At 36.6% G+C, this 19989-nt stretch overlaps 1 protein-coding gene across 9 annotated transcripts in view; it reads right to left on the reverse strand.

Moving 5' to 3' along the window:
* Positions 1 to 19989, reverse strand: part of DLG2 (discs large MAGUK scaffold protein 2) — a 1520398-nt gene that overhangs the window by 49575 nt on the left and 1450834 nt on the right. For all 9 annotated transcript variants that reach the window (XM_031963714.1, XM_031963717.1, XM_031963716.1 and 6 more), the window contains one exon: positions 18577 to 18652. In XM_031963714.1, the coding sequence (XP_031819574.1) occupies positions 18577 to 18652 (76 nt within the window). The remainder of the gene's footprint in view (positions 1 to 18576; positions 18653 to 19989) is intronic.

Raw genomic sequence — 19989 nt, forward strand, 5'->3', positions numbered from 1 at the left:
CATGTAAGCAGTGGCACAGAACTATATCTTAAAGGAAAGGTAGAATTTCCATAGGGGGAAATCATTTCAAATATGGAGGAGTTGTGTAAAGGCAAGCTAATAACAGGGGATCTCAAGAGGGGAAATCACATAGAGTAATGTCAGAAAGGTAGGTTGGTACAAGATTGCATAGAGTGTTGAATGCAGCTAGTAATCTGGAGGGAACAAAATGACCTGAATTTAAATCATCATTTTGCCATTTGCTATTGTGTGTTGCCATGGCTCTCTTCATCTTCTCTACAGTTCTTTGTCTATTAAAAACAGGGAGAGTAATATTTGTCCTATTAAGACCTCGCAGGATTTTTGTGAGACAAGCGGTTGGCCATTCTCAAAGCATGATATATACGTGAGCCATTATTTTACTCATTAAGCACCTGGGAGATCCTTAATGTTTTTGCACAGGGCAATGATGTGAGTAGATCTATATATTAGAGAGGTTATGGCAGCAACAGTGTGAAGGATGGATTAAAGAAGTGAGATATGAGAGTCAGGGAGCCAATCAAGAGTTAGACAAGAGTCTTGGTAATAGGTGATAGAGGGCCTGCACTCAGTTGGTGGAAACACTGAGTATCCAATGACTTCATTAAGGAAGGAAATTGTCCTGCCTGGGGAGTAGGGCTCCAAGTAGTAGCTTTCTGATTGCTGAAAAAATTATAAACTGAATTTCAATTGTCATTTAGGTTCAGACAAGGGACCTTTTTAGTGTAGAAAGTAATGAGATCTGTCCTGTCTCTTAAAACTACTGACCCAAAACCAACCCAAGCATTATTAATTCCCCAGTAAAAGCTTATTATTGCTCGGCAATTCCCAGGTCTCAGAAAGACTGCTTCATTTTGGATCCATTAAGTAGAAACATTCATTTGCATTAGAAATCTAAAGATTCAGGTTTTCAACAAGTGAAGGTGAAATATTTGTAAGTCTTCACAGAGTTGTCAAAACATGAAATGCAAATAGGGTTTCAGCAAGCATCTTTATTTAAGCCTTTCAGTGTAATACAGATTCTAATTTACACTAATGAGTATTTCTAATTTAAATCTGTCACGACCACAGGTAGAGTTTGTATTCTATGTCAGTGTAGTCCATGTTTCCCAGAAGCCTTTAAGTAGGCAGAAGCAATTTGCATTTTAAGCTCTCACTAGGAGCAATGAATCTTACCTCTTACCCCTCCCTGTATCCTTCACCTACTAGTTGTAAATAGGCTAAGAACACAGTCATCTAAACATTATTCAAGGAATTTAATACTGATTCTCATTTTGCAATACTTTTGCTATTTTTGCAATAGCATTTGTGACGGACTAGACCACTTAAGATGGTGTCACCCATGTGGAAGACATCAAGGGGCTGTTAGGACACTGGATAAGAATCTTGACAAAGGGCCTGAACTCAGATAGTGGAAACATTGAGTACTCAATGATTTCATTAAGAAGCAAATGTCCTGCCTGAAGAATGCAATAGCTAGGTTAATTAAAAAAATGAGCTAAATTTAAAAATCATAAACGATTTAAAGATTATAAATGGAATCATAGCTATTTCAACTAGGTGAAGCCTTCCAAGCTGTACTTGCTCTGCAACTGGTAGTTATGGGGAAGTTAGATGACTTACCTAGGATCACCTAGAGCTGGTTTGTGTCAAAGGCAGAACTTGAACTTGTCTTTCTCACACTAAAGGCATCTCCCTGTCCCATACTCCACAGGTACACCTGCCCCTCTAAACAGTGTGTTTATAAATACTATGCAATTTGGTTTGGAGGGAGGCCCTGGCAGTTAGAAGTAGAAGTAGCAAGCTCATGAAAAAGACTCACAGGTGATACCGGGGTTATGCTTTGAAGGAAATCAGAAAATCTAAGGAGTGGTGAGAAGAAGGAAGGGGTATATGCAGGTCTAGAATTGGTCTGTACAAAGGTACAGAGATGGGCCAATTAGGCAAGATAGTAGACTATATGAAGGGGAATAATATATGACAAACCTGGAAAAGTCATTTGGATCAGGCTGTGAAAGGCTTGACATAGTAGACAGAAAAGTTTGCATTTGGTCCTAGAAGAAGAACTAGAGATTGTCCAGGAGGCAAATTATGTGGAGGAAAGGACAAGTAATACTTTCTACTTTACATCTGGAGAAACTGAGTCACATAGAAACACCTTGCCTCAGATAACACAGTTAAATCAACTCAAATAGAATCAGCATCTACCAAGTGTCACTCTATTCTTGGGTGCCATCTATGCACCAGATCATAATGCCTTGTTGGTTGAATAGACAATTTGACTTGTAATAAAAAAAAAAACTTGAGTTCAAATCCTGACTAATTAGGTCCTGAATGGTAGGGATGGTTGGCATAGAGAAATTGAAGAATTGATAAAAAGTATTCCCTGAGGCAGGCAGGAAGAAGGCTCTCATAATTGAGATCAGTTTAGTTCCATGGTCCCACCTTCTGGAGGTAATCCAGTCAGGAATCCAATATCAAGTCCTGAGGCTAAATTTTCCCCATAAAACAATTTATAGCCCAAGGCTTCACTACTGCCTTCTGCTGGATCAGCCCACCACTGGCACTCTGCCTCAGGTGTCTTTCCCTTTACTCCTCTCCCATGCCATGTGGTATCTCTCCTAATCCCACTATGTTTCTAACCCCACTTCTCCTCCTTACAGCTAACTCTTATGGAGTGCTAACTCCCATTTAGGATTTATCCTGACAGCTAAGGGCATGTCCCAATCAGGTGCTTTCTTTCTACTGAGTAATTATGAGATCCACTAAGGAAGTTGTCTTTTTATGCCCTCCCAACTCTATTTCATATATTTTTTCTAGTTTTCAACATTAATTTTTTTATTATTGAAATTTTTTATTTTCAAAACATATGCAAGGATAATTTTCACCAATGACCCTTGCAAAATCTTGTGTTCCAATTCCCCCCTTCTCTCCACCTCATCCTAGATGGCAAGTAATCCAATATATATTAAATATGGTAAAAATATATGTAAATCCAATATAGACATACATACTTATACAATTATCTTGCTGCATAAGAAGAATCAGATCAAAAAGGAAAAAAATGAGAAAGAAAATAAAATTAGAGCAAACAACAGCAAAAAGTGAAAATTCATGTTGTGATCCACCCTCAATTCCCACAGTCTTCTCTCTGGGTGTAGATGACTCTTTTCATCACAAGATCATTGAAATCATCTCATTGTTGAAAAGAGCCACACCCATCATAATTGATCATCATATAATCTTATTGTTGCCATGCATACTGATCTCCTGGTTCTGCTCATTTCACTCAGCATCAGTTCGTGTAAGTCTCTCCAGGCCTTTCTGAAATCATCCTGTTGGTCGTTTCTTACAGAACAATAATATTCCATAACATTCATGTACCATAATTTATTCAGCCATTCTCCCACTGATGGGCAGCCATTCAGTTTCTACCAACTCTCAGTTACCATTCCTGGTGTCTATTGTATCCCTTCATTTTGACTCTAACCTCTTTCCCTAAATAACTCTACCTATTGCCAAAGAAGATGGCCATTGGGAATTCTTTGCATAACTGAATGCTAACATCATCTGGTGTCTGCATCAGCCACATCACTGATGCTTCTATTTGCTATCAGGTAAATGGTTTAATCTCTCTAACCCTCATTTTCCTTATCTATACAATGAGGATTTATGATCTTCAAATATCCAGTCCCAAATTCTATGATCCTAATATCAATTCTCAAGAAAATATTACCAAATCTATCAGTATGTTAGAATGTTCTAGGCAAAAAATTCATTTACTTTAAAAGGATAATGTGGTATAATAGAGAAAAACATTGGACTCAATCAGGAAGTCCTAGATTCAAATCCTGCTTTAGATCCTCATAAGCTCTGGACAATTCATTTTGAGCCTTCATTTCCTCATAAAATAGAGATCACCATGGCAATCACTTCCTAAGCTATTGTAAAGAGAACATAGAGGCCATCTGTCTCAACTCTATGATTTTACTCAAGTTTATTTGTAAATGGCAGAGTTGGAATTCAGGTCGTTTGAGTCTAAATTCAGTTCTATTTTCTCTGCACCATGTACAGTTCTCTGTAAACTTTAATAAACTATATAAGTGAGAGCTCTTACACTTCTTGAGTTCATTGCACAAATAAAAATTCTCAACTTTGGAGTCTGACTTATTATTATTGTTGTGATTTTTCCTGTTACCTCACCCTTTGTCTATCAGTACCATAGGGAGAATGGGGCACTGCAGAGTATGGAGGTAGAGGAAGGAGTGGGTGGTGTCTTGTGCAAGGTGTGGGATATTCCCTGGGGGTTTCTCCCACGGTGCCTGAGCTACAGGAAACTGTGCCCTCACATCTGCCAGGACATTTACAGGAACCAAAAAGTGCCAAGAGGGATGGTGTAATAAAGCCAGGCTATGCAAGGTGAAGCCTATGGTGAGAGGAAGTAGAGTGAATGCAGTGGGGAAATGAATGCAGAAACTGGGTAAAAAGATAGATACAGAGGGTGTGAGCAGGACAGGAAACAAAAGACAAATCAAAGAGTCTGGCACTGTCCTGTCAAACTAGTGTCTGCTAGGAATGTTGAAAGTCAGAGTGAACTGAGGTTGGAAAAGAAACCAGGGCACTTGGGTGGTTCAGTAGGTAGAGTGGAGTCAGGAAAACTCTACTTCCCCAGTTTGAATCTGATCTCAGACACATACTAGCTATGTAACTCTGGACTAGCCACTTAATTTTGTTTACCTCAGTTTCCTTATTTGTAAAATAAGGTAGAGAAGGAAATGGTAAATCACTCTGGTATCTTTGTCAAGAAAACCTCAAATGGCATCATGAAAAGTCTGACATGATTGAAAAATGACTCAAAAATAAAAAGAAAGGAAGCCTAAGGACAACAAAAAGCATTTTATTTTGTTTCTTAATAAAAACTGAGGGAAAGCAGAGGATTAAAAAAAAGAAAGATGATTCTGAAATTTACTGGTCTTGTCCCAACCTTTCTGCTGATTTCTAGTCTTAACATCTATCAACTGCCTTTCAGACATCTCAAATTGGATGTCTAAAAGACATCTTAAATTCATTATATCCAAAATGAAACTCATTCTTCTCCCTAAACCCTTCCTTCCCACTCACACACTTCTCACCAGTTTTCCAATACTGTAGCGGACAACACTATTCTACTCCTACCTAGGTCTCTTTTTCAACTCCTCACTATTTCTCACCCTAATTATCAAATCTTCTATCAATTTCACCTTTGCAACATTTCTCTAATATCCCCCCTTTTCTCCTCTGACACTATTACTACTCTACTGCAATATCCTTTTGGGTCTGTTTGTCCATCTTTCATTCAACCACCAAAATGATTGTCAAATACTGTGACTGTAACATCCCCTAACTCAGTAAATTCTAGTGGCTTCCCATCACCTCTATATCAAATGCAAAATCCTCTTTTTAACACTCAAATGTCTAGTCATTCTAGTCCACTCTTACCTTTACAATCTAGTTAGACCTTAGTTCTGGAGATGTGCTCTTTGATCTAGTGATACTAACCTTCTGGCTATCCATGAACCATCTCAACTCTGGGCATTTTCTTTGGTTATTCTCCTTGCCTGGAATGCTCTCTCATCTTCCCTCCTGCTTTCCTTAGCTTTCTTTAATTCCCAACTAAAATCCCATCTTCTATAGGAAGCCTTTCATAAGCTCTCTTAATTTGAGTGCCTTCCATTTGTTAATTAATGCAGTTGGTAAATCTAAAACTCAAGATCAGCAGAGAGGTTGGGACAGGATATGTTGTTTGGATATATTCATTTGTTTGTTTTCTCCCTCGATAGAGTATAAGCTCCTTGAAGACTACCTCTTGCCTCTTTGTATCCCCAGAACAGAGTTTGCTGCCTGGCACATAGCAGGAGCTTAATAAATGCTTTTTTAAAACTATTGCTTATCGAGAAAATTCCCTTCCCTTCCTCCTTTGCAGAAGTGGGGCACCATAGGTTTGAAACTCAATTCTTTCCCTACTACCCCATCCTGCTAGTCGCTGCCTAAGGTCTTTCAGCTCTGACATCCTGCGATTCTGCACTCACAAAGATATCTCTGGCAAAATCTCCACCTCCTTTATACCGCCTCCTACATCTTCTCCTGGTGGGCAGATACAACCCCCTCTCCTTTTTTGCCTGGTAAGTCATCCTGCATGTAATCTTACACAGTTTCACATTTGACACTTGCATTATTCTCTGCTAATACCTCTGTTGAACTTTTGGGTTTTATTGAAGAAGAAAAGGAAATAAAGCTGAAACTGGCATTATGGTCAAGGACAACTTGCCTATAAAAGGGCACCTGGATGGAATGGCTTTTCTCCTAGAGGCTATTCAATTTTCAGCATTCATCATACTATATAAAAAATCTGGTCACTCTGGAGTTAAAACCCAGCTTTGTTACCTACTTTTTGAGAGGCCTTCCATAAGTCTCTTTTTCTTTCTTTATGCTTCAGTTTTCTCATTTGAAAATAAGGACTGCCATATGAAAAGGTGCTCTAAATCATTATTGATCAGCAAAATGCAAATTAAGACAGCTGTGAGATAACACTAGATACTCTCACATTGGCTAAAGTGACAGGAAAAGATAATGATGAATGTAGGAAGGGATGTGGGAAAACTGAGACACTGATGCATTGTTGGTAGAATTGTGAATGGATCCAACCATTCTGGTGAACAATTTGGAACTATGCTCAAAAAGTTATCAAACTGTGCATATCCTTTGATCCAGCAGTGTTTTTACTGAGCTTGCATCCTAAAAAGATCATAAAGGGTGGAAAGGGACCCACATGTGTAAAAAGGTTTGTGGCAGCCCTTTTTATAGTGGCAAGAAATTGGAAACTGAATGGATGCCCACAAGTTGGGGAATAGCCAAATAAGTTATGGTTATGAATGCTATGGAATATTATTGTTCTGTAAGAAAAGATCAGCATAATGATTTCAGAGAGTCCTGAAGAGACTTACATGAACTGATGCTAAGTGAAATGAGCAGAACCAGAAGATCATTGTACATGGCAACAGCAAGATTATATGAAGATCAATTCTGGTGGAGGTGGCTCTCATCAACAATGAGGTGATTCAGACCAACTCCAGTGGTCTTGTGATAGAGCCATCAAAGGGCTATGAGAACTGAATGAGGACAACAACATATTTTCACTCTTTTTGTTGTTGTTTGCTTGCATTTTATTTTCTTTCTCATTTTTTTCTTTTTGGATGTGATTTTTTTTTGGTGCAGCATGGTATTTGTGAAATATGTAGAGGAATTGCACATGTTTAACATATATTTGCCAACTGGGGAAGAAGGGAAAGAAAAAATAGAACACAGGGTTTTGTAGGAGTGAATGTTGAAAATTATCCATATATAGAAAATAAAGAGCTATAATTAAAAAAAGAAGAAAATAAGGACTACTTGTGGATTTTTTTTTTTGCCCAGGGTTACACACACATCTAGGAAGTATTAAGTATCTGAGGCTGGATTTGAATTTAGAACCTCCCCTGAATTCAGGATGGGTGTTCAATTCATTGTGCCATCTAGCTGCCCCAATAAGGACTACTTGTACTACTAAATCTTTAAATGTTTTTGCAGCTCTATACTTGACAATACAGAAAGATGTCAATTCTCCCCTTAATTTAAAAGATGTTTGTTATGTATTCCTTGAGGAAAGGAATGAAAGAGAGTTAATGTTTATCTCCTTTATTTTCTCCTGTATGGTGAACTTCCCTAGGTCTATAATCAAGGGACCAATCATGAAGTCCAACTCTCATTTTACAGATAAGAAAATTGAGGCTGAGAGAAGTTGTTCAGGTTCATGTAGCTATTAAGTGAGTCAGGACTTGAACAGTAAATCCAATACTGCTTATATACCCTATGCCATCTATTTATATTCATCTGACCTTATAAGGAACCAACCTGGATAAAATCTTTAGTAATAATTATTCATTAGAAAATCATATTGACATTAAATAATCCCTTATGATTGTATAATTTTATAGTTATTAACTGCTTTCAAACACATAGAATATTGGAAGCAACAGTTATTCAGTAAAGTCTCTTTAAATTTAAATGGCTTAAATTTTATGATTCTAGGAGATCAGGTAGTATAGTAGGAAGGGAGCTCTTGGCTAAGAGTCAGAAGATACGAGCACCAGTCATGGGACTATTACAGATTACAATATAGGAGCCTGGGCAAATGCTTTGTGTTCATGCTATCTCTGGTTGCAAAACAATTCAGTTAGGTGGCTAGAGTAGGCAGTATTATTCTTGTTTTACTAAGGCCCAGAGAAATGAAGGGCTTGCCTAAGGTCATTAGCTAGTTAGTAACAAAGGTGGCACATGAATCCAGATCTAATAAGTCGTGCTTATTCTTCTCTCAGTACCCTCATTTGGTTAAAGCACTGATAACAGCTGTTAAAATGCAAAAGATCCCTGGAAAAGGTCACTGTAAACTTAGTCTTTAACACCTTAAGTTTGATTAGTTTATCAAACTTTGCTTTCTAGTTCCAAAGAAAGTCCTGGAAAATTGGTTCACAGGACCTGTTAAGTTTTGATAGGAGAATGAGGATCTGGAAAGGATTGGAGCTTAGGAGTTTACATCCATCCCTTGCCTGGGTTAACATAATTACAATGGCTTGTGTTTATAAGATTCTGGGACAGTTTGGTATAGTAGAAATGGGACCTGAGTGCTTGTGAATCTGCTGTTTATTATCTGTGTGGCTAGTTTCACCGTTTTGACTTTCCTATTTTCTTATTTATAAAATGAAGGGATCTGGGAATAGATGACCCTAACTTTCAAGATAGAAAATAGTTTCAGATCCTTTTGCTTCCTAAAGTTCTAGGGTTCTAAGATCTGCCCCCAATTTCTTGGATGATGTTAAGCAAGTTAGTTTGGCATTCATTTCCTCAATTTCCCCATATATAAGATGAAGGGATTTGATTCTGTCACTAATGTCATATATCCCAATCTAGAATTTCTTTATCTCTTACTAAACTCTACAGCAACTCTAGTCCTGCCCATATGAACATGACATAAAATTGAACTTATTTCCTTTTTTTAAAGGAAAGACAAAGTAATTAGATATGTTTATGAATATTAGAAGTCTAAGTTGCATTTAAAGTCCTTTTCAAATGTAACACAATCTATCATAGAATAGGCTTCCAACCCACATAGAAACACAATAAATGGTTGAAAAGAAACAAGAGGTACTATTTTTACTTCCTAAGAGACTGCCTATAATTACTGTGGTAAGGGAGGAAAAGGAGATTATACTATTTCCTTCTTGTTCTTGTGGTACTTCCAGAATTCATGGTAGCTGTTTTAATTTCATGATAATCAGAAATCCTTGGCAGAAAATGCTTTGAAGATATAAAGCATAACACAGACCCACTGGAGTAAAAATTCGCACCTTTTGGGATCATTAGAGGCAACTCAAGAAACCTTTCTTATGAGCATACAAAAGTAAAACTGGGTTTGGGCCAGAATTTGTGACTCCTATTTAACACCCTGAAATAATTAAGAGAAAACTCCACCAAAAGACTTAACATTCCTTGTGGAAAAGGCTGCTTCTATTTATAGAGTTATAAATTATTCATCAACTATTAATATTACTTTGGACCCACGATAATTACTTGAACTGATAATGTTAGCCATGCTAATGTCACACTAAATTAGTATGTACATTAATGCTTTATGAATCAATTATTCTATTTTGCCTGCATAATAACCAGCCTCTCCTTAAAGAAAAAATCAGTGGTTCTCTAAGATGAACAAACATATCACATAATGGTGAAACTGGAGATCTTAGAATAGTAGGTTATCATATCCTACCTAGGACTAGAAGGGTCTTAACACAGAACAGAAGAAAAGAGAATTAATGTTTTAATTACTCACATTTATATAGAACTTTAAGGCATGGAAAGCACTTGCTCGGAGAGACCCCATGAAATAGGTAGATGTGTGCCATCCTCATTTTACAGATGGGAACATCAAGACTCATAAAAGTCACATAATTTATCCAAGATCACACAGCTTTACAGTAAGCAAACAAAAACCCAGGGCTCTCCTGAGTCCAAGTCTTGTACTCCTTCCACCTCTTTCTAGATGATAAAATGTGAAAGTTTTTAAGAAATAATAGTCAGTGGCAATCTTATAAGGCAGAATTTAGTGGCTTAGCACATATGTGCCAAGGAGGACAATGAAGGCTGATTTTCATTTGTATGTGGGGCTGCAGTTGGTGCCACAAACCCCACTCAACTATACATGAGGGAATGGCACCTTCCATCTACTCTCTCTCTCTGCCTTCACTTAGCCTGCTCTCAATCTGTAGGTGCTAAAGTCAGTAGGGCTAACCTCCTCTGTAGCCCTTCAGAAGAAAAAGAAGTGAACACCTTATAAGAGCACTTTAAAAAGTTGACTGATAGTCTTAAAATGATTTAATTTGGTTTTTTTTATAATATTGATAGATTTGAAGGTAAAGATATCATAGCTATATTAAAAAAAACTCAACAAATTCTGGCTAGGATTTACAGCAGGGAAGAGCAATTAGCAAATTAACTTACTTTGCTTCTGTTTATAATTCTATTTCTAATGCTAATTATTTAACTAAAGGCTTTTTGGCACTGGAGTTAAGTAGGAAATGAAAAGTGTACTGCCTTTATGAAGTAGGTTTGCATTTTGCCAGTTCTGTGTTTCACTTCAAAGAACTGGGGGTTGGATATGATCAAACTGGCAAATAGAGCTGGCTTAGACTTTTTTGAAACCAAATAAAGGGATAAATCTGTACCTGTAAGCTGACTCATCTTCTTAACTGACATTTTCTCCTTCTAGCAATGAGTCATTAGGTTTGTAAAGAAGGGCTCAGGTTAGGAGTTTACATGTTGGTCCCATTTCTCCTCTTCTTCCCCATGGCATATATACTATTTGGGCTCCGCTTTGTTAGTTATAATTTCTGTTCAGCAACTCTTCCTTCCACCTCCCCTATACAGATACTTATACACTTATATATGGCATTTCTTACATCCTCAAGACTCTATTGTGATTGATTTGTAATCCTCCAACTCACTCCCATGCCTTATTTTAACTGTGCAGCATCATCACAAATACATCTGAGTTAATCAAAACAAAACAACAACAACAAAAAAGCCCAATGCAAACACTTCACCATGCTGGGGGACAGGTTGGGAACAACAGAAGCATTATCCAATTTCCTAACTGCAACATGGCTTGTTTGTACCTTTCTTTCTTTCTTTCTTTCTTTTTTTTGATTATTTCTAATCTATTCTGTATATAGTTTGTTTGGATAAAGTTTACAAATTGTCTTCATTCTGTGAACGGTGAGAGCAGGAACTACCTTTTGCCTTTCATATATATATGTATAAACATATATATACACACATATATGTATATACTTACATTCACACACACTAATGAACTAATATAGTGGCTTGGCTATCTGACTGTGTGCCAAAGTCTGGACAAGAGAAATTTTTATCCATTTAATTATTCCTATCTGGATCATTAGAATGATTGCTTTTGAGTAATCACAGTTCATGATTCAATAAATACAATATCATATGCAAAGAATAGTGAATGGAGGAATTCAATCTCATTTGACTTGGCTCTTGCACATCATCCAGCAAGGACATCAAGCATGACAGCAGCAAACACTACTGATGAGCTGACATCTTCTTGTTTTATGTCTCACTTGACATTAATCATCAGAGGACTGCAGAACAGAAAAGTCTCTGTAGTTGCATTTGTAAAGGAATATGTGTGATCTTAACATTAGCATGAAAGACAACTTTTCACAAAAGGTAAATCTTTTAAACTGAATTTTTCTCTACCAATTCAACTGCTTTTTAAAATTGACAAATGGTAAGTAGAACAGAATCTTGCATTCTTTGTGCCTTTCAATCAAATGTAAAGCAATGGTATTTTGTAGACAAAGTTGCATGAAAGTCTGCCTATCTCATTTTACTCTTTTCATCAAGGAAAAGTTTTTTGCAGATTTTAAATTTATTTTCCTTAGTTGGCCCATGACAACTCATTACACTCTGGTGCTTCTTTTTTCTTGCCAATGAAATAGAAAATTCTTTGTTTGTCATCTAAACTTGGCCCCTTCCTATCTGTCTAGGCTTTTTATGCTCTATTTCTTTCCCCATGCTTTAGGATCCAGCCATATTGGCTAACTTTCTGTGCCTCACACTTGATACCCCATTTTCTATCTCTGCTTTTATATTATCTGCCTTTCATTCCTGTAAAGTTTCTTTCTTCCACTTTGCTTCTTAGACTCTCTAGCTTTCTCCAAGACTCACTCCAATTGCCATCTTCTGTAGAAGACTGTTTTGGGTCTCCTTAATCCTTTCTAGTATCTTCCCCCTTAACCTTACTTCTTGTCTTCTCTGTGTTTATCAATTTAAGTACATGTTGTCTCTATGAAGGCAAAGACACTTTTGGCTCTTTCTTTATATCACCAGAATTTGTTGATTGTGCTTGCTGATTAATTGATGGATATTTTTGATATTCCAAAGGCACACTGAGACAGTTTTGTGTATATTTTCTAATATGGCTTTTAAAAAATTTTGTATACTAGAGAGTAATTTATAGCATCCTTGACAAGTGGTCAATCAAATGAAATAAAAATGTAAAGTACCTGGTATTACTTGGGAAGTTTTTTTTTTTTTTTTAAATATGAAGCTATCATATCTTTCTGGTTGTAACTTCCACTCATTATTCCTCGTTCTACTCTTGGGTGAGATGCACAAATTTAAAGATAACTTCACTTCAAATGTTTATATGGACTATTTGTATCTGACATTCAAATATTTAAACACAACTTCCCAGTCTTCTCTTATTGAAGCTAACCACCTCTACTTCCTTCAATTGAAATTACAGCCTTATGATGGAACTTAGACCATTAGTAACCCAATTAAGTTATTAGGGGGTTTTAAGTCTCTCCATCCCAATGTTTATCAGAATTTATTGATGATTTAGGTTAGATGGTAGCTCCCAAAAGACTGAACTGTGTCAATTGATCTCAAAGTTGATCTGGAAGATTTCCAATCTGCTCACCACTGTGATATACTTTTGGTTCTACCTTGTTCCTCTAACTTTTCAGGAATTCTCGCCACAGTGTTCCTTTCCCGAATATCTTGTAGAATTTAATAATGTGAATAATAAGGATAGTTAGGATCTACATATCACTTTAAGGTTTGCAAAGTGTTTTACAAATATTATCTCATTTAATACTCTCTACAACCCTAGAAAGCAAGAGTACTTGCCTTTACCCAAATATCTATCATGTAAAATGATCTCCATTTTATAGTTTAGCAAACTGAGGCAGTAAGGTAAGTAACTTGCTCAGAATCACATAGATGGCACATGTCTGCAGCTGGATTTGAATTTAGGTCTTTCTGACTTCAAGTCTATACCACTTAGTTGCCTCTCCCCTCAGTATATAGTTCATATTCTCCTGAGTTGTACTTAGAATAATAATAAATCACATTGAGGTAGCACTTTTTCATAAAAAAGATAGGTAAAGTCATCAAGCTAAGTAAGGACAAACCTCAAATTAGAAAAGTGACCTTAGGCTGGCCACTTACCTAAGGTAGACCTCATTGTTCTATTCTGTAAAATGGGGTAGTTGAGAGAAATGATTTCTATGGGCATTCCTGAAGGTCTACCATGGGTCTATAAATTTTCTTCCCATTTTTCATGTTTAATTTTTTTCATATCTTGTAGATACTTGTAGATACTTTTTTTTTTGCTGGCATTCCACAGTTAAGTAACTGAATAAATGCAAAACTCTTCTCAGAAATGTTCTTGGCCAAAAGGATGCATAATCTTATGCAAAACAAGTTTTATGGAATCGCACAAAATTTCAGAGTTGGATAAGACCTAAGAAACCATCTGGTGTAAGTTGTACCTGAAAAACCATCCTCACTTATAATAGTCTATCTGAGGAGTGGTCATCTAACCTTTGCTTAAAGACCTCTAGGAGGGAAGAATTTAATTACTTCCTAAGGGACATCATTCTACTTTTGGATATTTATTATTGTGAGGGAAATTTTTCTTTACCCTTAAATTAAATTTGCCTCTATATAATTTATTGCCATTGCTACTAGTCCTGTCCTTTGAGACTAAACCAAAAAAGTTGAATTCTACTTTCACATGAGTCTTTTCAGTCCTTAAAGACAGCTATCCCATCTGCTCTGGGCCCTCCCTTCTCCAAGATAACCATCTTTCAACTTATTCTCATAAGGCATGGGCTCAGGGACCTTTACCATTCTTTACTTTCAAAGGGTAGGCAAACAATTATATTTGAAGCAATAAGGAATTCTAAAAGCAGAGACAGGAGACTGCATATGCCTGGCATATTGACCCCTAATCAGATCCCGGTGGAGACAGTCCAGAACCCTAGTCCTAAGAGCCCCAGGAATATAGCAATGCCACCCAGACTACCAGCTTGGACTTCTGTCTTACTCCTGAAACCATCATGGGGGACACAACCTTGCAGAGAAAAGATCTGTCATCTTCAACACCAACTGACAATAAGGAACAAGTAATCGCCAGGATCCCAGAAATACTAGCAACCCACAAGACCACTAGCTGTGCTTCTAGCTCAGCCCCACAGCCACAGCCCAGGAAAGCAACCCCTGTAGAGATACAAACTGTCATTTGTTTCTGGTGACAGAAAAACAGTCTTTGCCATCAAATCTATGGCATCATTGAGTGGTTAAACACAAGAAAGTCTGTGGTTTAATAAATAAAAAATACACTAAAGAAGATGCACCACATCTTTGTTGCTCCCTCTCTCCAAGGATTCTTGGACCTTTCTATCGGACTTTTAGCTGAAAGCTGGGTACTTGCATTATCCATCAGAATGGGAGATCTTTGAGAGCATGGATGCCTGACCCAAACACAGCCTAGTGCTTTGTATAAAGTAAGTAATTAATATATGCTTTTCCATTCATTCATCCATTCCTTACTTAGATGCTCTCCAGTTTATAAAATTCCTTTTTAAGCTACAATCCCCAGAACTGAGCAGACTCCAGATATAGTCTGACCACTTTCCACACTCTTTCTTTTCTCTTTTCTTCTCTTCTCTTCTCCTCTTCTCTTTTTCTTTCCTTCCTTCCTTCCTTCCTTCCTTCCTTCCTTCCTTCCTTCCTTCCTTCCTTCCTGCCTTCCTGCCTTCCTGCCTTCCTGCCTTCCTGCCTTCCTGCCTTCCTGCCTTCCTTTCTTCCTTCCTTCCTTCCTTCTTGTATTTTGCACACCTTGTATATTGCACACTTTGTATTTTCAATGGAATTCTAAATAATGCTGCCATATGTTTAGAGATTTATCGTTTTTGTAGTACTTTCACTGGGGCATCTAGATGCCATAGAGGATAGATTGCCAGGCTTGGAGTCTACCTCAGTTTCCTCCTCTGTAAAATGAGTTGGAGAAGGAAAGAGCAAACCATTCCAGTATCTTTGCCAAGAAAACCCCAAATGGTTCCCAAAATGTTAGGTATGAATGAAAATCACTGAACAACAACCTTATTATGTCGACTCATAAAGAACTCAAAATTGTTGCTGTAAGCAAGGTAGGATTACTGTGCCCATATTGGAGCTCAGGGAGGAGCAGTGACTAGACCAAGTATATAGAGCTGAATTTTGCCCTTGATTTTGTCAATCTGTGAGATTATGGGCAACTCACTGAATCTCTTTCAGCCTCAGTCTTTACATCTGTAAAATGGGTAAGATTGTAAAATTAGTATTGACTTCAAAGGTCAATACCTTTGGGAGGCTCGAGTAAATCAATACAAAAAATGCTTAGCAAGTTTTAAAGAGTATGTAATTCTCTCAAGTATTACTATTATATGACAAATTGATTAGCAGTTCAATGCTCTTTTTTTATTGTTGGTGTTGTTTTCATTGTGTCCAATGCTTTGTAATCCCATTTGGGATTTTACTTGGCATAGTTACAGGAGCAGTTTCCCACTTTCTTCTCCAGCTCATTTTACAGATAAGAAAATTGAGGCAAATTATGTTAAGTGACTTGCCCAGTCAAGTGACAGCTAGTGAGTGTCTAGATGCCAGATTTGAACTCAGGAAAATGAGTCTTCTTAAACTCCAAGACTAATTCTATCCATTATATCACTTAGCTACTTTCCCTCCCCTACAATTCACTTACATTTGCTTTCTCAAAGATGAGAAGATTTACTGTGATTCTACCAATAAAATCTGTGTTCAGTGGGTTACTTCAACTTTGCCCATTGCCCAATAACTCTCAAGAAAGAAGTTCTTATTTTACGTTACAGAGATTGTTTTAAAAAGATGAAAGGAAAAGAAAAGAAGCAAATGATTAAATAATAATGTATATCAAGAGGCTGGTATAACTTGACTTGGCAAATGAGGTGATTTCCCAAATGTTGTCAAAAGTAATAGACTGACTGACTAGGTGAATGACAATATGGGAGACCAATGTAGGAAACTGGATGGGTAATTATATTCTCACCAGTTCTGGGTGAACATAGAGTCATTAGTAGCATGAATTGTTTATTCCCATCATATTTTAGCTCAGTCTGTACAGACAAAGTGAAGCCTCCTGGACTCCTTCAAGTCCCAGGGAATTTCTCATTTTCTTTAAGAATTTATTTTCTTGGGGCTCTCCCATTGTCCTTTTCCAATTTTGGCACTTACTAGCTGTGTGACTGTGGTCAAATCATTTAATCTTACTGAGCTTTATGCCTTTTTTCACTGGTTAAAAATGTGAAGAGGCTGGACTATATGTCCAAGGTTCTAGCTCTAAATCTATGTTCTTGTGATACTTGGATTTCACAAGGTGAGGAAGGTTGTGAGCTTAGCATTAGGTGAACTTTAAAGTCTTATTATTATATGCCCCAGTCATTTCTGACTCTTTGTGACCTCCTTTGGGGTTTTCTTGACAGAGACAGTGCAATGGTTTACCCTTTCCTTCTCCAGCTAACTTTACAGATAAGGAAACTAAGGCACACAGGTTAAGTGACTTGCTCAGAGTCACTCAGCTAATAAGTGTCTGAGGCCAGATTTGAATGTGGGAAGATGAGCCTTCCTAATTTCAACTCCAGTGTTTTATCTACCATGATATCTAACTGTACTATGCTAAATATTAGGCATATAAAAAGCAGTCCTTGATCTTAAAGAGTCCATAGCCTAACAAGGGAGACCAGATAATAACAATAAATAAATAAAGCTTTTCAGGGTAAATTGGAAATAATCAACAAAGGGAAGGCACTAGGGTTAGGCAAGATAGAGAAAAAGCTTCTCACAGAAGATGGAATTTTCATAGAGATTTGAAGGAAACCAGGGAAGTCAGGAAATTGAGCTGATTAATACATTTCAGGTATAGGGGGTAGTGACTGAAAATACTCAGAATCTGGAAATTCTTATACTGGGAACAGCAAACAGGTCAGTGGTACTCAATGGTCCAGTCCACAGGACTGGTAAGCAGACTAGAAAGGTGAGAAAGGGCAGCTTATAAAGGCCTTTGGCTATTCAATATATCAACATAATTTTTATCACAGAAGTTACCAAATACAACAATATAATGTAACTGGAAGACCATGTCACTTTACATACCCAATCCCATTTGATCCTCACAACAACCCTGTGAAGCTGCTGATCTTATTATTCTTATTTTATGAGTAAGGAAAATAGTGCATTTATGTGACTCATCAATAGATAGCTGGTATCCAACTTAGAATTTGAATTCAGGCCTAGTCCTTGGAGCACCAGGTGCTACCCTACACTCTCACACTGCCCCTCCTAGATTGTCTGTAATCCCCCAGTGCCAAGTTCATGGCCTGCAGCATAGAGTAACTATCCAAAAACTGAGAATTAATTGCTTAAAAATAGGGCCATTTCCTCACAAATGCATTAGATAATGCTACAAAATTATTCCACTTAACCCAAACCTATACTCTCACACACACATATATGGTGATACATTTGTATAGGTATATATTAATTTTGCACATGATTTTTGGTTTGTGGTAAACACCTATTTTCAGTGTCTGTCACAACATCCTATGTATTAAATCAGGAGACAAAAATGGGTTTCTCCATTCAAATATTCTGCCATAAATTTATATCAGTTGTGTCTTTGTTCTAAACACACTAATTAGTTCAACTCAAAATAAATATTAAAATATTAATAAGTAGATATTTTTGCTTGAATCCAGAACATTAACTTAAAAATGAAACAAAAGTATTTAACCTGGTATTAACAGTACTCTCATTTCAATCTCATCATTAACATTACTGTTAAGATTGGGAAAACAATTTGGTGGTTGTGTCCACAGCTATTTCCCCCATGTTTGTCAGTGGGTTATTTAGAAAACCACTTTATTGGGAAAAAAAAGATTTAATTGTGTTTTCAAAGATGATTAAAATTATATGCCATTGTCCTGATGCCCGTGTTTGACTATCATATGTGCTTGTTTTATAAAATGAAAACATGGATTAGATTCAAATAAATGGCAATAGGGACACTTGGATTCTCTATTCTTTTTTACCTACCCCTTTGGCATCGATCACACCAGGCTTTGCATTAAACTTCACCGTCTTCAATCGAGCACGTTCCTTTCTTTCCACTCTAGAGAATGAAAATAACAAAAATGAGAAAATGGATTAGGTTATTAAACAGAAATTAAAAGAAAAACTAAACAACTATTCCCTCACATTTCTACTCAACTCCCATGATTCATATCTATTCAAATTTCATCATATTTGAGGAGAAAGAAGGTTTGGTATCAGGTTTCTCAGTGGAAGCCATCAATGAATCTTCAAAACCCTTTTGTATTATTTATCCTTTGTATGGAAAGTTGCAGTATTTAGAAAGAAGGAAAAGATAGAGGGCTAACAGAGTTAGGGAAACCTGGGTTAAATCCTTCATTTGACACATCCTTTTGGTATCACCATAAGAGGGGTTTCCACACCAGGAATTCTTGATGTAGATGAAGCCGCAGCCCTGGACAACATAGCCATATATATATGTGCAATCATGTAATAGGGTGACTTAGTGACTAGAAAGTCACCTTGCAATCAGGAAGACCTAGGATGAAATTCTAATTCTGATACATACCAGTTAGGTAAGCCTGGGCAAGTTGTTCTACCTTTCACTGCCCTAAACTTTTCCTATTTCAGACCTATTGTCAATCTGAATTTGTAAAGGTTTCCTTTCTAGGAATTCCTTTTATCAAAGAAATCACAGAAATTTCAGTTTGACTCCTATTATTAGTCTATTGATTTATCCGTCCATTTATCTTCTCCCTATTTATTCAGTATGTGTTTATATATAGGTGCTAGTGGCACAGTTGATAGAGCACTGAGTTTTGGAATCAGGAAAACATATCTCTTAAACTCAAATGTAGCCTCAGACACATCATCTATGAGATTCAGGGGAAATCACTTCTGTTTGCCTAAATGTCTTTATCTTTAAAATGAGATGGAGAAGAAAATGGCGAACCATTCCAGTATCTTTGCCAAGAAAACCCCAAATGGGCTCAGAGAGTTGGACATGATTGAAACTAAAAGATAACATGTATAAAAACACATAAAAACATATATGTATATATATATAATATGTTTATTTTACATATATATCTAAGTTATCATATATTACATATATATATATATATATATATATATATATATATATATATATATATATACATCCACATATCAGGGGTTTTTAACCCAACGTCCATTAATTTGTTCTTCAATTTTGATAATTGATAAATTGATTTAATAATTTTGATAACAATTGATTTCCTTTGTAAGTCTATGTATTGTATTTTATGCATTAAAAAAGCTTTATTCTGAGAAATAATCTGTTTCACCAAAATGCCAAAGCAGACCAAGACACACAAAAAGGTTAAGAAGCCTTGATATACACAAATATGTGTAAATATATATTTAACAGTCTTATAT

This window comes from Sarcophilus harrisii, chromosome 3 (assembly GCF_902635505.1).
Source record: "Sarcophilus harrisii chromosome 3, mSarHar1.11, whole genome shotgun sequence".
Classification (NCBI taxonomy): Eukaryota; Metazoa; Chordata; class Mammalia; order Dasyuromorphia; family Dasyuridae; genus Sarcophilus; species Sarcophilus harrisii.